This window comes from Catharus ustulatus, chromosome 25 (assembly GCF_009819885.2).
Source record: "Catharus ustulatus isolate bCatUst1 chromosome 25, bCatUst1.pri.v2, whole genome shotgun sequence".
Classification (NCBI taxonomy): Eukaryota; Metazoa; Chordata; class Aves; order Passeriformes; family Turdidae; genus Catharus; species Catharus ustulatus.
In genome coordinates, this window is record NC_046245.1 from 5,490,330 (window position 1) to 5,507,628 (window position 17,299).

A 17,299-nucleotide genomic window follows, 5' to 3' on the forward strand; every position below is an offset into this window, starting at 1 on the left:
CCCAAAGCAGGAGGGAAGGTGTGCCCAGCAGGATCTGTTTGTGGTCACTCTCATGCTTGGACTCACCAGCCCCTCTCTGTTCCCCCCAGCCCAGAGAAGGAGGCGTTCAAGAAGCGGCAGAAACTGCAGCAGGACAATGGGGAGGAGACGGATGAGAACGAGGTGGAAGAGGTGAGTCTCCATATGGAGCACTGGAATTGGCATACAGGGGACAAGGACCAAGCTCAGCCTGGCCCTGGAGCAGTCTGGAAAGGTTGTTTTGCTGAGGACTCCGTGCTGGGGCAGGGGGAAGCTGAGTACTCTGCAGTCAGCCCGGCTGTAGAACGAGGAGTCCACAGTTTTGAGGGCTTGGTTTCAATCAGCATAGGTAGAGAGGGGTCAGGCTGCTAAACTGGGAAGGGATAGATGCAAGAATGGGTGGGTCAAATTGCTGTTCCTCTCAACAGGATGTGCTGAGGGTCCAGAAATGGTGCTGCAGCCCCTGGACATCCTGTGTGGGAGACTGAGTCCCACCTGGGGGGCTGTGGTCCATTGCTGTAGGGTGAGCTCAGGTCTGGAGGAGGGAGAAACTGTGGGGAGAAGGACAGACCTTCTGTCTCCTGCTGGCTGAGAGTAGGCACTCATGCTTTAGGAGGAGGAAGAACAGGATGAGAGTGGCTGTGAGGAAGAGGATGGGCGTGAGGACGAAGATGAGGACTCGGGCAGTGAAGAGAGCCTGGTGGACTCGGACTCGGATGCAGAGGAGAAGGGTAAAGTGGAGATCAGTGTGCAGCCATGCATGCATGGAGGGCCACTTGCTGGTAACTGGCAATGAGCTCTGCTTTTGGGGAGGCAGAGTTCATCAGAACATCCAACCACGTCTGCTCTGTGGGACTTGGAAGAGCCCCAGGGTTGCTGCAGTGCTCTTTGGGGTGCTGCTGCTCCCCAGCAATGTGCCTCGTCTGCCCTCTCCCTGTGCTGTGATTCTGGGGCCATAGAAGTGATGTTCCCCATGCCTCCCAGCCTGACTTTCTCCTCTGCCTCCAGCTGTGAATTTCCAGGCTGACCTGGCAGATCTGACCTGTGAGATTGAGATCAAGCAGAAGCTGATTGATGAGCTGGAGAACAGCCAGCGGCGTTTGCAGACCCTCAAGCACCAGTATGAGGAGAAGCTGATCCTACTGCAGAATAAGATTCGAGACACACAGCTGGAGCGGGACCGGGTTCTGCAAAACCTCAGTGAGAACTGCCTGACCCATGGGATCCCCTTCTGACAGCCTCAGACCCCAGTTCCAACTCAAGCCCAGCTAACTCTAAGTCAATCTGCCCCTTTCTCTGGTAGAGCTTTGTCATCCCCCTGCCTTTATTTGCATCCCTGGCACCCCCAAGACTCTGCATGTCTTGCCATGGGAGCAGCATCAGTCAGCTGCACAGCTCTGGACTCTGCTGGTGCTGGGGAAGGATGGTGAGGCAAAGCCTCTTCCAGCCTTGAGCACCACTTCATGGGCTGTGGGTACTCCTGGGGAAACTGAGGGGCGATAGACCTGGTGGTGTGGCTGAACTCCGCACTTAAATAGGACAGGGTCACCCATACTTGTGGCTGTGGGTCTCAGTCTGCAGCTCTGCTCAGGCCAGCCACTGTATCTCCACTTCGTGCTGAGCTCTTCCAGCAGATATTCCCAGCCAGCCCGCAGTTCATGATGGGGTGAGGGGGGCTCTGATGGGATAGGGAAGGACACAGTGCTCAGTGCCTCCAGGCAGGGAATGTGGGTGCAGGAGGATCCTGGGGTGCATGGCCACTGTGAGCTCTCTCCCCACCCACCAGGCACCATGGAGTGTTACACAGAGGAGAAAGCCAACAAGATCAAAGCAGACTATGAGAAGAGGCTGAAGGAGATGAACCGGGACCTGCAGAAGCTCCAGGCAGCCCAGAAGGAGCACGCTCGCCTGCTCAAGAACCAGTCCCGCTACGAGCGGGAGCTGCGCAAGCTGCAGGCAGAAGTGGCCGAGATGAAGAAGGCAAAGGTACCTGGATGTGCCAGGGCAGGGAGGAATTCTGGCATTGGAGCAATGTTTCCCACTCAGGTGGCGAGTGCAGAGCATGTCTGCTGGGTGGGTGGGGGCCCAGGGCAGTGGCACACGCGGGCCCCTCCTTACAGGTGGCGCTGATGAAGCAGATGCGGGAGGAGCAGCAGCGGCGGCGGCTGGCGGAGACCAAGAGGAACCGGGAGATTGCGCAGCTCAAGAAGGAGCAGCGCCGGCAGGAGGTGAGAGCCTGGCTTGCCACAAGCTGCCAGTGGCTGGGAGCTGGTGTTTGTCCTGCTCTGGCACTGCAGGTGCTCACAGATAGCTCGAGTTGGTGAAGCCTTACTGGAGCCCACACAGCCCTAGCAGAACACAGCTGGGTGAACGGCTCCCGAAGGATTCCCACAGCTCCTGCTGTGTTGTGGGGGATGCTGTGGGAGGGGAGGACGTGCAACCAGAGCAAGCTCAAGGCTGGGAGTCTGCTCGTTGTTACTTAGAATCAGTAGTGAGATTGTGCCACAGAGAGCACTGGGACTGTGACCATGATTGGTCTGTCTGGGCTGGACCTCAGTGGTGTCTTTTTCTTTCTCACTCATGTAGTTCCAGATCAGGGCTCTGGAATCTCAGAAGCGACAGCAGGAAATAGTGCTGCGGAGGAAAACTCAGGAGGTGAGGAAAGGGGGTTTCCTCCACATAGCCCCCCACCTCCTATGGAGGTCTGACCCCAGTGCTTGGCTCGGAGAAATCCCATCCTTCAGACAGAGCTGGCTTTGGGAGTGGGGTTCCCAAAAGGAAGGGAGAGGTTTTATGGCTCAGGAACTGGGTTGGGAAATGGTTGTAGGCAGCAGCAGAGTTCCCCATCCCAAGCAGCAGAGCCTGGTGGCAGGGGTGGGCTGTGAGGGAGGAGAGGGAACCCCATGAGGCACAAATGTCCCTGGGCTTTGAGCTGTGGAGCTGCTGCTGTCAGAGCTATGGGCACCTGGGGTGATGCCAATGGGTTTAGGCTGGGTGGGGCTGCCCAGCTGACACCCTCTCTTGTGCCCTTCCTCCGAGCAGGTGTCAGCACTGCGCCGTCTGGCCAAGCCCATGTCAGACCGGGTGGCAGGCAGGATGAACCAGAAGCCGGCCATGCTGGACTCGGGTGCTGAGGTCTCGGCCAGCACCACCTCCTCCGAGCCCGAGTCCGGCGCTCGCTCCGTCTCCAGCATTGTGCGCCAGTGGAACAGGAAAATCAACAACTTCCTGGGAGACCCCTCATCCTCCATGAACGGGGCTCGGCCTGCCAGGTCAGGGCAGGGGCTGGGTGCTGGGGGTGAGACATCCCAGGGACCCCCATGCCTGGCTTTTGGCTGGTGGCGGAGGTTGAAGGGTGGCTTCTTAATGTCCACTTGACCCATATTAAATTAGTGATCTGTGATAAACTGTGCTGACAGAGTGTGACTGTCACCTGGGCTTGAGCCCAAAGCCGGCCTTCCATGAGGTTTGAATGCCTGCTGGACTCATCTCTTGTCCCGCTTTGCTGCGAGGAAATGGAAATTTGGGCAATGTGGAAACAACACAGATGTGTCCTCTGTTTCTGGCCAGCCACATCCCAGATGTCTTCCTGGGGCAATGCTAGCTCTCCAGCACGGTGTGACCATCTGCCCATATGCCTCTTCTTCCCTCTGGCTGTAGGAAGAAGTTCCCCAAGAAGGGGACGAGCCAGACCTTCAGCAAAGCTGCCCGCCTCAAGTGGCAGTCGCTGGAGCGGCGCATCTTTGACATTGTCATGCAGAGAATGACCATCGTCAACCTGGAGGCAGACATGGAGAGGCTCATCAAGGTGGCTGTGGCACTGGGGACAGAGAGGGCTGGGTGGTGGGTGCAGGACAGGGAGATGACCGTGTGGACACTGCTAATCCCCCTCCCCTTTTCCCCCAGAAACGTGAGGAGCTATCGCTGCTGCAGGAGGCGTTGCTGAGCAAGCGAGCAAAGCTGCAGGCAGAGAGCCCCAAGGAGCAGAAGGGTCTGCAAGAGCTGAACGAGGAGATTGAGGTGCTGGGGGCCAACATTGACTACATCAACGACAGCATTTCAGACTGCCAGGCCACCATCATGCAGATTGAGGAGACCAAGGTGGGCAGTAGGACTGGGTCTGGCTGGCAGGGAGAATGTGAGAGCATCCCTTTGTGCAAAGAGCATCCTTGGGCACAGCCAGCTGGCTCTGGGCTCTGGTCAGAGGACCCTCAGTCACTCTTGGTGGGACTTCCCCCACACAGTCACTTCCCATGAGGTTATTAATTGCAGAGAGGAGTTCTGGCAGGTCCTTGCATGTCCATGGACAGGCTGCTGGTGTCCCCTGCCCTGGAATTGTAGAGAAGCTGTGGCCCCCATTTGCCCATGGGTCTGGTGGCACTTGTCCCCATGGTTGCTTCAGTGCTGGAAACATCCCAGGAAGACTGGGTTTTTCCCAGCAGAAACCATCGAGGTTTTGTGTCCAGTTGTGATACTGGGCATGGCACTGGGCAGCTCCCAACTGCCCTCAATGCCTGCAGCCTGAAAGGGAGGCTGTGTGCTGTCCCTGGCTTGTCCCCAGATGTCACTTTGATTAGCAGGGAAGAAGGGCTGCTGTTAATCACACCAGGCTGTGGGTTTGGGTGGGCCTGGTGGCTGTTCAGTGTCTAGTTTTGTGTTGGAACCAGAATTTCTATAGCAGTGCATAAACCCTTCAGTGTTGAACAGTCCCATAGTTGGATCTCTCCAGCAGCCACTGGCCAGACTGGGGAGGGCAAGGGTTGGACTGGGCAGTGCTTGCAGGGTGATAGAAGTGCTGTGCTTGCCACGGAGGCCCTTCCACCCATCCCACGTCCAGCAGCAAAGCTACCCTGCAGCATCCAGCACTTGTGTCTGTGTTTCAGGAGGAGCTGGACTCCACGGACACCTCGGTGGTGATCAGCTCCTGCTCCCTGGCCGAAGCCCGGCTGCTGCTGGACAACTTCCTGAAAGCCTCCATCGACAAGGTGGGCTGGGCTGGGGTGTGTCACAGGGGTTCTTTCCGGGTGCCAGGGTGGGGACCTGGTGGCAAGGACCTGTGGCACCTGCCTTAGTGCCAGCATTGGTTCTGCAGGGGCTGCAGGTGGCCCAGAAGGACGCTCAGATCCGGCTGCTGGAGGGGCGGCTGCGGCAGTCAGACGTGGCCAGCTCCTCGCAGAACCACGCCCTCCTGGATGCCCTGCGGGAGAAGGCTGAGTCCCACCCTGAGCTGCAGGCACTGATCCACAACGTCCAGCAAGGTGAGGCCTGAGGCAGGAGCATCTTCAGGCCAGGTGTGCTGCCTGTGGGGTGGGTGCCCAGCTGTGCTGGTCCTCCAGAAAGCGCCTAGAGGTGCTGTGGCTGGGACCCTGCCCCAAGGGCCATGGTGGGTGGGAGCATGTGTCCTGGCCATGGATAACAGGGACAAGGACTGGCTCACCCCCCACACCTTCCTGGGCTGCCCCCTCCACTGCAGGGTTGGATGGGGCTGGTGGCAGTGGGGTCCCCTCTGCTGATGCACTGTCTCCCTCTCACAGAGAACGGCTACACCAGCACGGACGAGGAAGTTTCAGAGTTCAGCCTGGCCTCAGATGGGAGGTGAGCACCCAGCCTGGCACTGTCTGAAGTGGTGGTGGCTGGCACACAATGCCTGATGCCTTCATGGATGAACAAAGCCCCACCTGAGCTTTTCTGTGGTGCCCAGCCCTTGGTGGGGGGAGCAAGATGTTTCTTGGACTGGAGCAGGGAGTGAAGGCTTGGTCATTCCTTGGAGAAAGGGTGCTGGGGAGCAGAAGGTGACACAAGGACTCTGGTGGTCCAGTGGCACCAGCTTTCTGAAGAGACTTTGGCACTGAAGATCCATCTTTGCTCCTTTCTCCTTGCAGCATCTCCCAGTCTTTCACCATGAAGGGCTCAGCAAGCCAGGATGACTTCAAGTTCAAGGTTAGTTGGCCTTTTTGTGTGGCCTGGTCACAGAGACTGGGAGGAGGGATGGAGGGATATTCAGTGATGCTTCAGGCCTCTACACTGCAGTCTGAACCTTGGGGAGCCAGGCTGGGCACAAGGCAGTATGGCTTCTCTCTGATGGGCAGAACCAAGGGCTCCTGGTCCTGTCCTGAAGCACCAGAGACTCAGGAAACACCCACCACACCAGCCAGTACCTTCCAAATCTGAGTGGCACCGAGGATGTCCCGGTGCAGGGCAGATGGAGGGAGGCAGCCATGGTTCTGTCATGTTTGTGTGGAGAGCTGGCTGTGATGGGCATCCCAGAGGGACATGGGGGAGCTGCTTTGTGGCCAGAGAGCACAAACTCCTCCAACCCACAGTGCTGGCTGCTCCCACTGCCCCCCATGCCCTCTCTGGAGAACCCAAGCTCTAGATTCTCTGCTCTAGGGAGAGCCCAAGCTTTCGGGACAGATGAAGGCAGTGTCTGCTGAGTGTCTGGGACCTACGCTGGACGTCTCCACCAAGAACATCACCAAATCCTTGGCATCCCTCATGGAGATCAAAGAGGATGGGATCGGCTTCTCCATCCGAGACCCCTACTACAAGGAGAAGGTGTCACGCACCATCAGCCTGCCCACGCGAGGAAGCACCTTGTGAGCATGGGCTGCTCCTGTTTGGGCACTGGGAGGCTCATGGAGGCCTGGGGAAGCTGTACCTGGCCTGTGCAGGTGCAGAGGGGTGAAGGGGAGCCCAATCCTCCATCTGTCCATGCTTGGTACAGCATGCAGTGGTGAATTTCCTCAGCAGGGCTTGGAGATTGTGTAGGAGTGGGTTGGTATCCTTTGCAGATGAACAGGAGGATGTTTCAGGCTCAGGGAAAGAAGAGGAGTGTGAGGGTCCCCAGCTCCCTGCTCTGGGTTATCAGACATTTTTTGAAAGTGTCTTGGGTTGCCAAAAGCCTCTGCACTCGTGGGCTGCCTTGAGATTTTGACTCCAGCCCAGTCTTGCTGTTCTGGGGGAGGACACAGGTGTTCATTGGGGTGGGATCCTAGTGCAGGGGCAGGCACCCACTCTGCTTTGTTCACTTCAGTCCCAGGCAGTCCCGGGGCTCAGACACCTCCCCCCTGACAAGGCGGAAATCCTACGACCGGGGGCAGCCTGCCAGGTGAGCTTGGGACAAATGGGGACATGGGCAGGGGAGGCTGTGTGGCCCAGAGCAGCGTGGAAGGATCCTGTCTGGGCCCTGGTGTGCCAGTCAGGTGCCAGGTGAGCCATTCCCAATGTATCCCTCTGGTCCTTTTGGCTCAGGCCTGCAGACATTGGCTTCACACCACCCTCATCCCCACCCACCCGTCCGCGCAATGACCGCAACGTCTTCTCCCGTCTCACGAGCACGCAGAGCCAGGGATCTGCCTTGGACAAGTAAGTCCTGGTGGGGTGAGAGTGTCTGACTGAGGGGCACCCAGACCATGAAAGCACATGGCATATGGGGGTATATAGGAACACCAGGGCTTGGATTGGCTCCAGCCAGTGTCCTGTCACTGCTTTCCCTCCCTGCTTCTCCCCGTGATGGAGCAGCTGCCATGCCAATGCTGTGCTCCTGCCCACTGTGCCCCCTCTGAGCTCACAGTCCTGGCCTCTGCCCAGAGACAGGGTGGTGCCAGACTTGGACCCCTGGAAAGGTGAGGGAGCAGGATGGGGTGAGGGGATGAGGGCTCAGAGGAAGCTGATGGACTGGCATCCACCCACAAATGCTGCTCCAGCCTCTCCCGGCAGCAGGTCAGGTGCTGCTCTGGGCTGGGATGTTGCTAGCAGTGCTGGTGTTCCCTGATGGAGACCTGCTGTCTGATCCTCAGATGCCCTCCTGCTCTTCTGCTCTCTCCTGGTTCTCCATGTGTGCTTCTCCTCTCCTCTGGTTCTCCATGTGTGCTTCTCCCTCCCTCCACTCCTCCTCTCTGTCCTACACTCGCTTGGATGCAATAACAATCTTCCACCTCTGACTCCACTGCTGCCTTCTCTAGTCTGGGTTTTCTCTCCCATAATCCTGCTAATTTTCTGCCCCTAGGTCTGATGACAGCGATTCCTCTGTCTCGGAGGTGCTGAGGTATAGACAACTTTCTATTTATTATCCCTTTCTCCGCTCCTCCTTCTCTCTGTCAGATGCCTGCTCTCCCTTTCCCCACATGGCCTACCTGCAGCTTACTGCTCCCCCCCCCTCCTGGCCTGTGTGTCTGTCTGCTCCTGGCATGCCACCTCTGGTGTCTGATGTTGTCCCTCAGCTGCAAGTGCAAACTGTTCCTGCTTGGACTAGCCCATGGTGCTGGGCTCACTAATGGGTTCTGGCTGGTTTGGGTTGGCAGCATGTTCTCCTCCATCTCTGATGGTTTCTTGCCTGCCAGCATGAGGCCACCACATCCCACCCCTTCCCCAGCAGGATGGTGAGATGATGGGGAGGGGTGCTTGCAGTACATCCTCTGTGCAAGCTTCTTCCAGGCAGTTATGTCAGGTTCACCCGGTTGTGCTTCCCTGGTGCTGAGTTGGAAAGGTCAGTCTCTTCACTACAGAAATCAAGTCAGATTGTGGTTCAGAGCTCAGACTTGGAGTTAAAGTTCTCCTGGGCTTCTCCCTCTGCATCCACCTGACTACAGAGGTTTCCCAAAACAAGGGCCACGTTTCCCCCGTCCTTTAGGAACACTACAGCCTTCCAGTGCCTAAAGGGGCTTATAACAAAGAGGGAGAGCACCTTTTTACATCTGGACTAGATGTTAAGAAGAAATTCTTCCCTGTGAGGATGGGCAGGCCCTAGCACAGGTTGCCCTGCCCCATCCCTGGAAGTGTCCAAGGCCCGGCTGGATGGGGCTTGGAGCAACCTGGTGTAGTGGAAGGTGTCCCTGCCCATGGCAGGGGAAGGAATGAGATGGTGTCTAAAGTCCCTTCCAACCCAAACCATTCCATGATTCAGTGATCAGCCATCCAGCACCCAGGTGTCCCCTCACCCTGCCTGTGCCCTGAGCTCCTGCAGGGCCCTGTCACTGGGGGAGAGACACTGCACCAGTCTGAGCTGGGTCACCCTGGGCAGTTTAGTCAGGCAGCCACTCCAAGTCCATGGAAGATGCCTCACCCTGCAGTGCAGGGATTTCCCCTTGGATTCAGTGTTGCTTTGAGACTGGTGGAAGCACTGGGGATTAGGGGTGGGCTGTTAGCTTGGCATTGGTACATGCAGAGCTGAGGGACATCATGTGCATGTGATCTCCAAACCCAAATTAATGAGCCTGTGCTTGTCCTCATGACTAATACAAACCTTACCCTCCTCTAGCCCCATGCATCACTTTCCCTGCCTGTAAGAACAGCACAGCTTGGGGTCTTGTGGCTGTGCTTGATGAGCAAGCACATCGGGGCCTGCCAGGGGTCACACACGGGAGGGGGAGGCTGCTGGTCCTCAGCACCCTGAGCATGTCTGAAGTGGAGGGGATTGGCAGATGATGTGTCCCCCAGAACTGACAGCAGTGTCCCTTGGAAGCAGGTGTGGCAGGGGTAGGTGCTCTCCTGCCCAGAGCCAGCAGTGGGTGCAGGAACAGCCATTGCAACAGGGCAATGCCCTTTGTGCTGCCCTTTGTCACCTTGTAATCTGTGTAGAGGAGCAAGGCCCTGTCCCCAAATGTCCCCAGCCAAAGTATATCAGCCTCCAAGGGAAGGGGTGCCAATACTGAATCCTAGCAGAGCTTTAGCTTCAGGCTGGAGAGGGCACAGTTCGCCCCAAAATGGACCTCAGGGCCAATGAGCTGAGTCTCCTGAGCTGTCCTGGATGTGCGCTGGTGAGGCATGAGAGGTTTGGAGGCAGAGCAGAGGTCACTGGGCAGCCTCTCCCTTTCCCTGTCTGATTGCTGGCCACAGGTAGGCAGGGGCTGCCCGTGGGGGGATCCCTGGGGTCTCCAGAGACCTCAGCTCAGACATGCCATGTTCAGGTGGAGGAGCCTGTCTCACTGCTGGGCAGTGGAAGATGCTTGGTGTGACAGCTCATGTTCTTCCATGCCCTGTGCTGTGGGCACAGTGCCTGTCCAGCCCTGCACTGTACCTGTTCTCTCTCTCCTGTGAAGGGGCATCATTAACCCCGTGGGTGGCACCAAGAATGCCCGGACAGCCCCCCTGCAGTGTGTCTCGGTGGCAGAGGGACACACCAAGCCTGTGCTCTGCCTGGATGCCACTGATGAGCTGCTCTTCACTGGGTCCAAAGGTGGGTGATGGGCACAGGGGCAGGGAGGATGCAGATGCTGTGGGAGCAGATTGGCATTGGGAACATGGGAAATGTTGGGCATTAGAGGGGTGATCCCTGTCTTCAGTGCTGAGCCCTGCCCTGCCCTGTCCTGCCCCCGTGCTGGGTCTGGCTGGCTCCTTTCCTCTGGCCCTGTGGGTGGGGGGAGAGGCTCAGAAGGCGTCCCCAGGCCACCGTGCCCTTGGAGGAGACACCTCCAACACTCTTGGGCATGTTCTTCCTCCCACAGACCGGAGCTGCAAAATGTGGAACCTGGTGACAGGCCAGGAAATCGCTTCTCTCAAGGGGCACCCAAACAATGTGGTTTCCATCAAGTACTGCAGCCACACGGGGCTGGTGTTCACCGTGTCCACGTCGTACATCAAAGTGTGGGACATCCGCGACTCCGCCCGCTGCATCCGCACCCTCACGTACGTGCAGCTCTGACCACCTGGGCAGCTCTGCCTTTGCAGAAGCCATTTCCAGAACCTGCAGGGGCTGGGGACATGGCCAGATACCAGCTCCTTTAGTGCCTGTTTGGAGTGCTGCTTCCTTAGGGAGCAGTAGGAGTTTGGGGTGAGGGAACTCATTGGGACCTCCTGCAGCAAAGACTCAGGGTCATGAAATCAGAATATGCTGAGTTGGAAGGGGCCCATCAGGATCATCAAATCCACCTCATGGCCTTGTGCAGGACACACCAACAATCCTGCCCTGTGCCTGGGAGCATTGTTCAAATGCTTCTCGAACTCAGGCTCAGAGCTGTGCCCATTCCCTGGAGAGCCTGTTCAGTGCCCCAGCACCGTCTGGGAAAGAACCTTTTCCTGATATCCAACCTGAATATCCCCCAGCTCAGCTCCAGTCATCCCCATGAGTCCTGTCACTTGTCATGACAGGGAACAGATCAGTACCTGACCCTCTGCTGTCCCTCATGAGGACATTGAAGGTGTCAGTGAGGTCTGCCCTCAGTCTCTTCTGGGCTGAACAAACCAAGTGACCTCAGCTGCTCTTCATGAGGCTTCCCCTCCAGACCTTCCACCATTCTCATGGCACTTTCTAGGATGCTCTCCAATGGCTTCATGCCTTTTTTGTATTGTGGTGCCCAAAACTGCCTGGAGAGCAGTTTTTTGAGGTGAGGCTACCCCAGTGCAGAGCAGGGCAGGACAGTCCTTTGACCAGCTGGCAGTGCTGTGCCTGGTGTGTCCCAGGACATGAATGTCCCTCCTGGCTGCCAGGGCACTGCTCACTCATATTCAGCTTTCCACTGGCCAGGATCCTCAGGTCCCTTCCCACAGCTGCTCTCCAGCCTCTGTTCCCTGCTGTATACACACAGCCAGGGCTGCTGTGTCCAGGTACAGAATCCAGCACTTGCCTTTGTTAAGGGTCAGGAGCTTTGAAGAGATTTTGCAGCTGTTCTGGGGGTGGCCAGGAGACCTGCCAGCTCCAGTGGGGTACACAGCCCCAAAAAGTGCAGTGGGTAAATCACAGGCCCTTCAGTGGAAACCTGGGTCTCTGTGAGGAATTTGAGGACCAGAAAGGATGGTGGAGCAGACTGTATCTGGGGCTGCCAGTCTGGAGTAGGGCTCAAAGGTTAGGACAATGTGGTAGGTCAGAGTTACCCACTTGCTCTAGCACAGATCTCCTTTCTCCTTCCAGCCTCAGCTCATCTGCCTTGGTTGAAGGTGCTTCTCTCTTGGTGCAGAGGCCTCTGCTTCCCTGTGCTGGATGCCAGCACTCACCAGCTCTTCCTTGGGAAGCAGAGAGGCACAGGAGGAGTGCAGGGGGCCCCTCAGCTGGAAACCAGGGCAGGATGCTCTGAGTCATGCACAGACCCTGCATCCTTGGCTGCCTTTGCAGGGTGGGCACTGGCCTGTGGGACAAAGCTGTTGGTGGTCCCAGTATGGCCAGAAAGACAGGGATGCTTCCAGGGCCTCTCCTCAGGGTGGGACCCAGCTGTGCCAGCCTGGAGCCAACAGCTCCCTGTGGCTCATCAGTCTCATCAGTCTCATCCTCCCCCTTTGATCTCTCCTTCCTTTAGGTCTTCTGGACAGGTGATCTCTGGGGATGCGTGTGCTGGCACCAGCACCCGCACTGTCACCAGCGTGCAGGGGGAGCACCAGATCAACCAGATTGCCCTCAACCCCACGGGCACCACGCTCTACGCTGCTGCTGGCAACTCTGTCCGTGTCTGGGAGCTGAGCAGGTGAGGGGCTGCTGGCCTGGGCACGACATCCTGGGGGTGCCAGGTGGGCACCAGCTGCTCACAGCAGCCTGAAGTGATCCCCCTGGGGAAAATGAAAGTCTCTTTCACAATGGGAGTTGCCTGGAATAAGGATTTCCAGGACCCTTTGCTATGGCACCCAAGGGGGGATGAGCAGCATTGGAGCAGTGGCGTGGGGGGTTTGTCTGTGCTCTGGGAGGGCTCAGCAGGAGGGAAAGGACAAGTGGGATGAGCAGCAGGACCCTGCTTTTCCCTTGCCCTCCTACCTGCCCAGTGGGCACTGGGCTGCAAACGCTGTGCTGCAGCCTGGGCTGTGCAGCCAGATGTTGGCACACTCTGAGGCTGTGCAGCCAGATGTTGGCACACTCTGAGGCTGTGCAGCCAGATGTTGGCACACTCTGAGGCTCCCTTCCTCCCCCAAATCAGACAATGGGGTCTCCCTGCCCACTCTCCCCCGGAGGGAGCAGCCCCTGCTGGGGCACTCCAGGGCTGGGGGAGGCTCTGTGTGGGAGGGCCCTTTGGGTGAGCTCCAGCACACAGGAGGAGCTGACCTGTGCCCTTGCACCCAGGCTGCAGCCCGTGGGAAAGCTGAGTGGCCACATCGGGCCTGTGATGTGTCTCACAGTGAACCAGACCGCGAGCAACCACGACCTGGTGGTCACAGGCTCCAAAGATCACTACGTCAAGGTACTCTCCTCCCTGGGGAGCAGCACCCCGAGTCCTGTAGGGAAACCCAGCTGTTGGCAACCCCTCATTCTCTCCTCCTGAAAGCTGAGCCCAGATTCTGTTTTCACCTCTGCATGTGAGGTTTTCACTTGTTTCCTCTTCCCAAATTTTGCCTTTTGCTTGGTCAACAATGCACCTTTGGAGAAGTTGCCTTTCTGTCATGCATCAGACTCTCTGACTGGGATTTGCATGTAAGGGCTCACCCAGATGAGCAACTCACTTTGTTCTGCTCAATAATCCCCCCTGATAAAGATGCCTTGTGCCTCCTCAGTCATAGCCCCAGCACAGCAGGAGCCTGTCCCTTCCTTTCAGGTTTTAGCAGGTTGAGTTAGAGCTGTCAGCAGGGAAGAGAGAAGGGGTGGTGAGATGGTGAGACAGGATCCCACTCAGCTGTCAGCTTGGCTCCTCAGGGGTGTGAAGGCTCACCATGAGGAAAATGCAGCAGAGTGAGGCTGTCCCTGGTGGCAGATCTCCTCTGCTTGTGGCAGGACCCTCAGCCCCAAAAAGCCTCCAGGAGCCAATGCTCAGTCCTGTTTCCAGCATCATTCTAGGTGCTCTGAGCCTAGAATGCAGAGGCCGGTGGCCAAACTCCCCAGGAGAGGCCCAGCTGTGTCCCCAGTGCCATCTGTTACCTGCTGCTGCTCTTCCCCAGGTGTTTGAGATCATGGAGGGCACAGTGGGCAACATTGGCCCCACTCACAACTTTGAGCCCCCTCACTACGATGGCATTGAGTGCCTGGCCATCCAGGGAGATGTCCTCTTCAGCGGCTCCAGGGACAACGGCATCAAGAAGTGGGATCTGGAGCAGCAGGAACTAATCCAGGTCTGGAGGGGAGCAGAGCACGGGTCCTGTGGTGACACAGGGCAGAGGGGGGTTGCTGCTGGGGCTTGGGGGTTGTCCAGGTACCTAATGCCAGTGAGGAGCTCACCAGAGAGCACTCCCAGTCCTGGGCTGTGTGTGGGTAAGGGTGTGCTGTGCCCCATTGGTTTGTCCAGCCGGGTCCTTGGGATCGCTGGCTCTCCATCAGACAGGCTGTGGCATCAGTTCACAGTGTGGGGGCTTGTATTCCACCCTGAATTCTGGGTTGTTGTGTCCTTCCCAAGGGAGAAACCAAGCCCTGACTTTGGAGCCCATACCCTTGGCTCCTACTGGGCATCACCAGTTCCACAGTCCCAGTCAGTCCCAGGGTGTCAGTGAGGGGCTGAGCTCCCTGAGACAGGACCCAGCTGCCCAGGATGGGTGTGTGAGGCTGCCTGTGGTGCTGCAGGTGAGGTTGGCCATGACCTGTGCTCTGTGCCTACAGCAAATCCCCAATGCCCACAAAGACTGGGTGTGTGCCCTGGCCTTCATCCCCGGGCGCCCCATGGTGCTGAGTGCCTGCCGAGGAGGCGTCATCAAGGTGTGGAACGTGGACAACTTCTCCCCAGTCGGGGAGATCAAGGGGCACGAGAGCCCCATCAACGCCATCTGCACCAACTCCAAGCACATCTTCACTGCCTCCAGGTGAGCCTCGGGCATTGCCCCACGGCCCCTGGGAAGGGAGACCCTGGGTTTGAGCCATCACCTGGGCCTGGGGGGTGTGCTGGGTGAACGGGGAGCGGGGAGGGAATCTCAGCTTTTTAGTCCCTCTACTCCATCATCTCCTTTTGCCCACTGTAGCCTGCCCATGGCAGGGCCTGCCCACTGCAGCACCAAGAGCTGTCCCTGCCCATCCCTGGGTTACTCCCCATGCAGGGACCCCTCTCCCTCGGGGCTGGGCATTGTCTGCTGCTCTCGGGGAGCTCTTCAGCAGCAAGACTCTGATATCCTCTTTTCGACCCTGTCCCTTTTCTCCCTTCCTTTTTCTCTGTCTCTCTCTGCCTCTCCTTCTCCCCACCTCCCATCTGTGCCACAGCGACTGCCGGGTAAAGTTATGGAATTACGTGCCTGGGCTCACCCCTTGCCTTCCACGACGCGTCCTTGCCATAAAGGGCCGTGCTACTAGTCTGCCTTGACCCTCCTGCTCTTTGACTCTCTTGCTCATATGCTCTTCTTCTGTCTCTCCTTCCCTTTCCTCTCCATCTCTCCCTCCCCTCTGTCCCTCTCACTGTTGCTTTGGCTCCTCTCTCTTCCCCCCCTCTTTTTCTCTGGTCTGAGCTGCTTCTTCACGGTATGAAATATTCTGCGTTTTTCCCCACTCGATAAGTCTTTGTTAGAATGGACTCACCCCCTTTTCCCAGTCACACCCCTGCCCTGGTTTCACTTGCTTTTTGGTTTTTTTTTCCTCGCCAAGTGCCCACATCTACTTTGGCCATGGCTTCCCACAGAGTTGCCTGCCCGTGCCTTTGCATGGATAGTGGGTTGGGAGTCACAGCCACCCCAAAATGAGCCCATGCCCCAGGAGCAAAGCAGCTCCCTGGATGTCACTGCTGGGACCTAGCTGGAGCTCATTCGAGGCGGGTAGGAGTCCTGGTGTGGGGTCAGCCCTGGAGGTCACCATTTCCCTTTGTCACCAGTGGGGTGAGCTGGAGGCTGAGCCCCATCGGGCTTGCCTTCTCCCCAAAGTGCATCAATCACCCTCCTGCCAAGAGAAAAGGGCCTGGCAGTTTGGGGGGCTGCATGCTGCCACGGGGGGGACAGGGAGTGCCTGTGGGGCAGTGTCTGTGGGGCTCCTGCCCCAACCCCTGGGTCATGCTGTCCCTCTCACCTTTGTTCCTCAGCGACTTGACAGTGAAGCTCTGGAGTGGGAGGAGGTTGCCTGCGGGGTCAAACTAGGAACTGCAGAGAGACTGGAAGGCGTGGGGGCAGGGTGAAGGTCAGGGTGCCTCCCCTGCTATCAGGACTCAGTCATCTCCAGGAGCTCAGCCCAGGACAGGGATTTCTTGGTGCCTGACCCAACGGGGTGGACAATGCTGCATCTGGTACTTTGAGCACTGTCAGCTCCTGTGAGGAAGCAGCTCTGGGGCAGCTCCACCTGCCCTCCTGCTGAGGTTTCTGGATGGTTCTCCAGTGAACAGGAATTGTTTCATCTCTCCTCTCACCCATCCTGCTGTAACGACTCTGGGGTCAGAGATCCCTGACTCCTCAGACACCCAGTTCCTGCTGCCCCTGTGGGCTAACGTGGCCTCTGCTGCACTGCTCCTGGGCTGGTTCCTGCAGGAGTCTTCCTCCACTCCACGAGGACATTTGGTGGCTGCTGGCCAGGACCACGACACAGAGGGTGCTTCTCTGGAGCCATTACTTGTGAGACACCTCTGCTGTGGGAACTACAGAAGGATTTCCTGGTACTCCCAGCCTTCCCTATCCTCTGTGGACCTGTCCCCAGTGGTCAGAGGGGTGCACCTCGATCTCCTTTGCCATGTCCCATCTCGTGAGGCACAGCAAGCCTGGGAACATCTCTGTTGGACAATGTCCAGACAGACCTGCTGCAGTTCCCTTGGATGTTCTCCAAACCCCAGCTGTAAACTCAACTGCCCCATGGCTCTGGGCTCTTCCCCACATGCCCAGCCTGCTCTGCAGTGGGAAGAGTTGCTCAGCCCTGCTCTGGACATCATGACCCCCATCAGGGGTTTGTGCTGGGTTCCTGCAGCGAGTTAACCCCCTTGAGATGGAGAAATGAAGCAAGAATGGAGGTTACAGGGCAAAAAAGCCAAGGCTGGATTTGTCACCCTGCTGCTGTGGCTCTGTCTGTCCTTCCCTTAGGTTCTGTCCTCAGACCTCTGCCTGGACTGGAGCTTGCTTAGGCTGGGCCTACATGGATCCAAGGATGGAGAGGACCCAGCAAGGCAAGGAGCAGCCAGAGTCCACTGTGGCAGGAGCAGAGGGGGGAGGGACTGCACACACTGATCTGCACAAGTCCCCTGATTCCCCCTGTGCTCCAGAACAATCCTGCAGTGGATGATCTTGCACAATCTCATCTCCTCGAGGGTCTGGGGGCTCCACCAGGAGTGTTTCCCCAAGGATGCACATTCTACAGGCTCTTTCCTCTGTCTCTCCTGTTCAAGGGGGGCTGGTAAGGCCCTGGTCTCACACTGGAGCTTCCCTCCATCTCTCCTGTGGCCCACTGGACCATCCCCTGCTCTGTCCTGCCCTGGGTCACCCAGGGCTCTTGTGGGATGGCCAAGGAGACCCCAGGATGGGTGTTCTTGCCTCACACGTTCTC

The 17,299-nt window shown here is 57.8% G+C and overlaps 1 protein-coding gene across 6 annotated transcripts in view; it reads left to right on the top strand.

The window, feature by feature from the left end:
- KIF21B (kinesin family member 21B) overlaps positions 1-15,951 on the top strand; it is a 38,307-nt gene extending 22,356 nt beyond the window's left edge. Inside the window, exons 12-36 of one of the 6 annotated variants that reach the window (XR_004420077.1) lie at positions 90-171; positions 632-749; positions 1,027-1,218; positions 1,805-2,004; positions 2,139-2,246; positions 2,605-2,673; positions 3,061-3,290; positions 3,679-3,826; positions 3,925-4,119; positions 4,902-5,003; positions 5,111-5,276; positions 5,553-5,613; positions 5,901-5,958; positions 6,409-6,614; positions 7,052-7,126; positions 7,270-7,383; positions 8,027-8,065; positions 10,059-10,195; positions 10,464-10,644; positions 12,249-12,413; positions 13,001-13,118; positions 13,810-13,980; positions 14,462-14,661; positions 15,053-15,307; positions 15,858-15,939. Coding sequence is in view for 5 of the 6 variants with exons in the window: in XM_033079932.2 (XP_032935823.1) it covers positions 90-171; positions 632-749; positions 1,027-1,218; positions 1,805-2,004; positions 2,139-2,246; positions 2,605-2,673; positions 3,061-3,290; positions 3,679-3,826; positions 3,925-4,119; positions 4,902-5,003; positions 5,111-5,276; positions 5,553-5,613; positions 5,901-5,958; positions 6,409-6,614; positions 7,052-7,126; positions 7,270-7,383; positions 8,027-8,065; positions 10,059-10,195; positions 10,464-10,644; positions 12,249-12,413; positions 13,001-13,118; positions 13,810-13,980; positions 14,462-14,661; positions 15,053-15,062; positions 15,858-15,950 (3,238 nt within the window). In the remaining variant the exon portion in view is untranslated. Of the gene's footprint in view, positions 1-89; positions 172-631; positions 750-1,026; positions 1,219-1,804; positions 2,005-2,138; positions 2,247-2,604; positions 2,674-3,060; positions 3,291-3,678; positions 3,827-3,924; positions 4,120-4,901; positions 5,004-5,110; positions 5,277-5,552; positions 5,614-5,900; positions 5,959-6,408; positions 6,615-7,051; positions 7,127-7,269; positions 7,384-8,026; positions 8,066-10,058; positions 10,196-10,463; positions 10,645-12,248; positions 12,414-13,000; positions 13,119-13,809; positions 13,981-14,461; positions 14,662-15,052 lie in introns of all 6 variants that reach the window. The other 5 variants (XM_033079932.2, XM_033079935.2, XM_033079934.2 and 2 more) reach the window with 5 other exon arrangements.
- Positions 15,952-17,299: the final 1,348 nt, after the last annotated feature.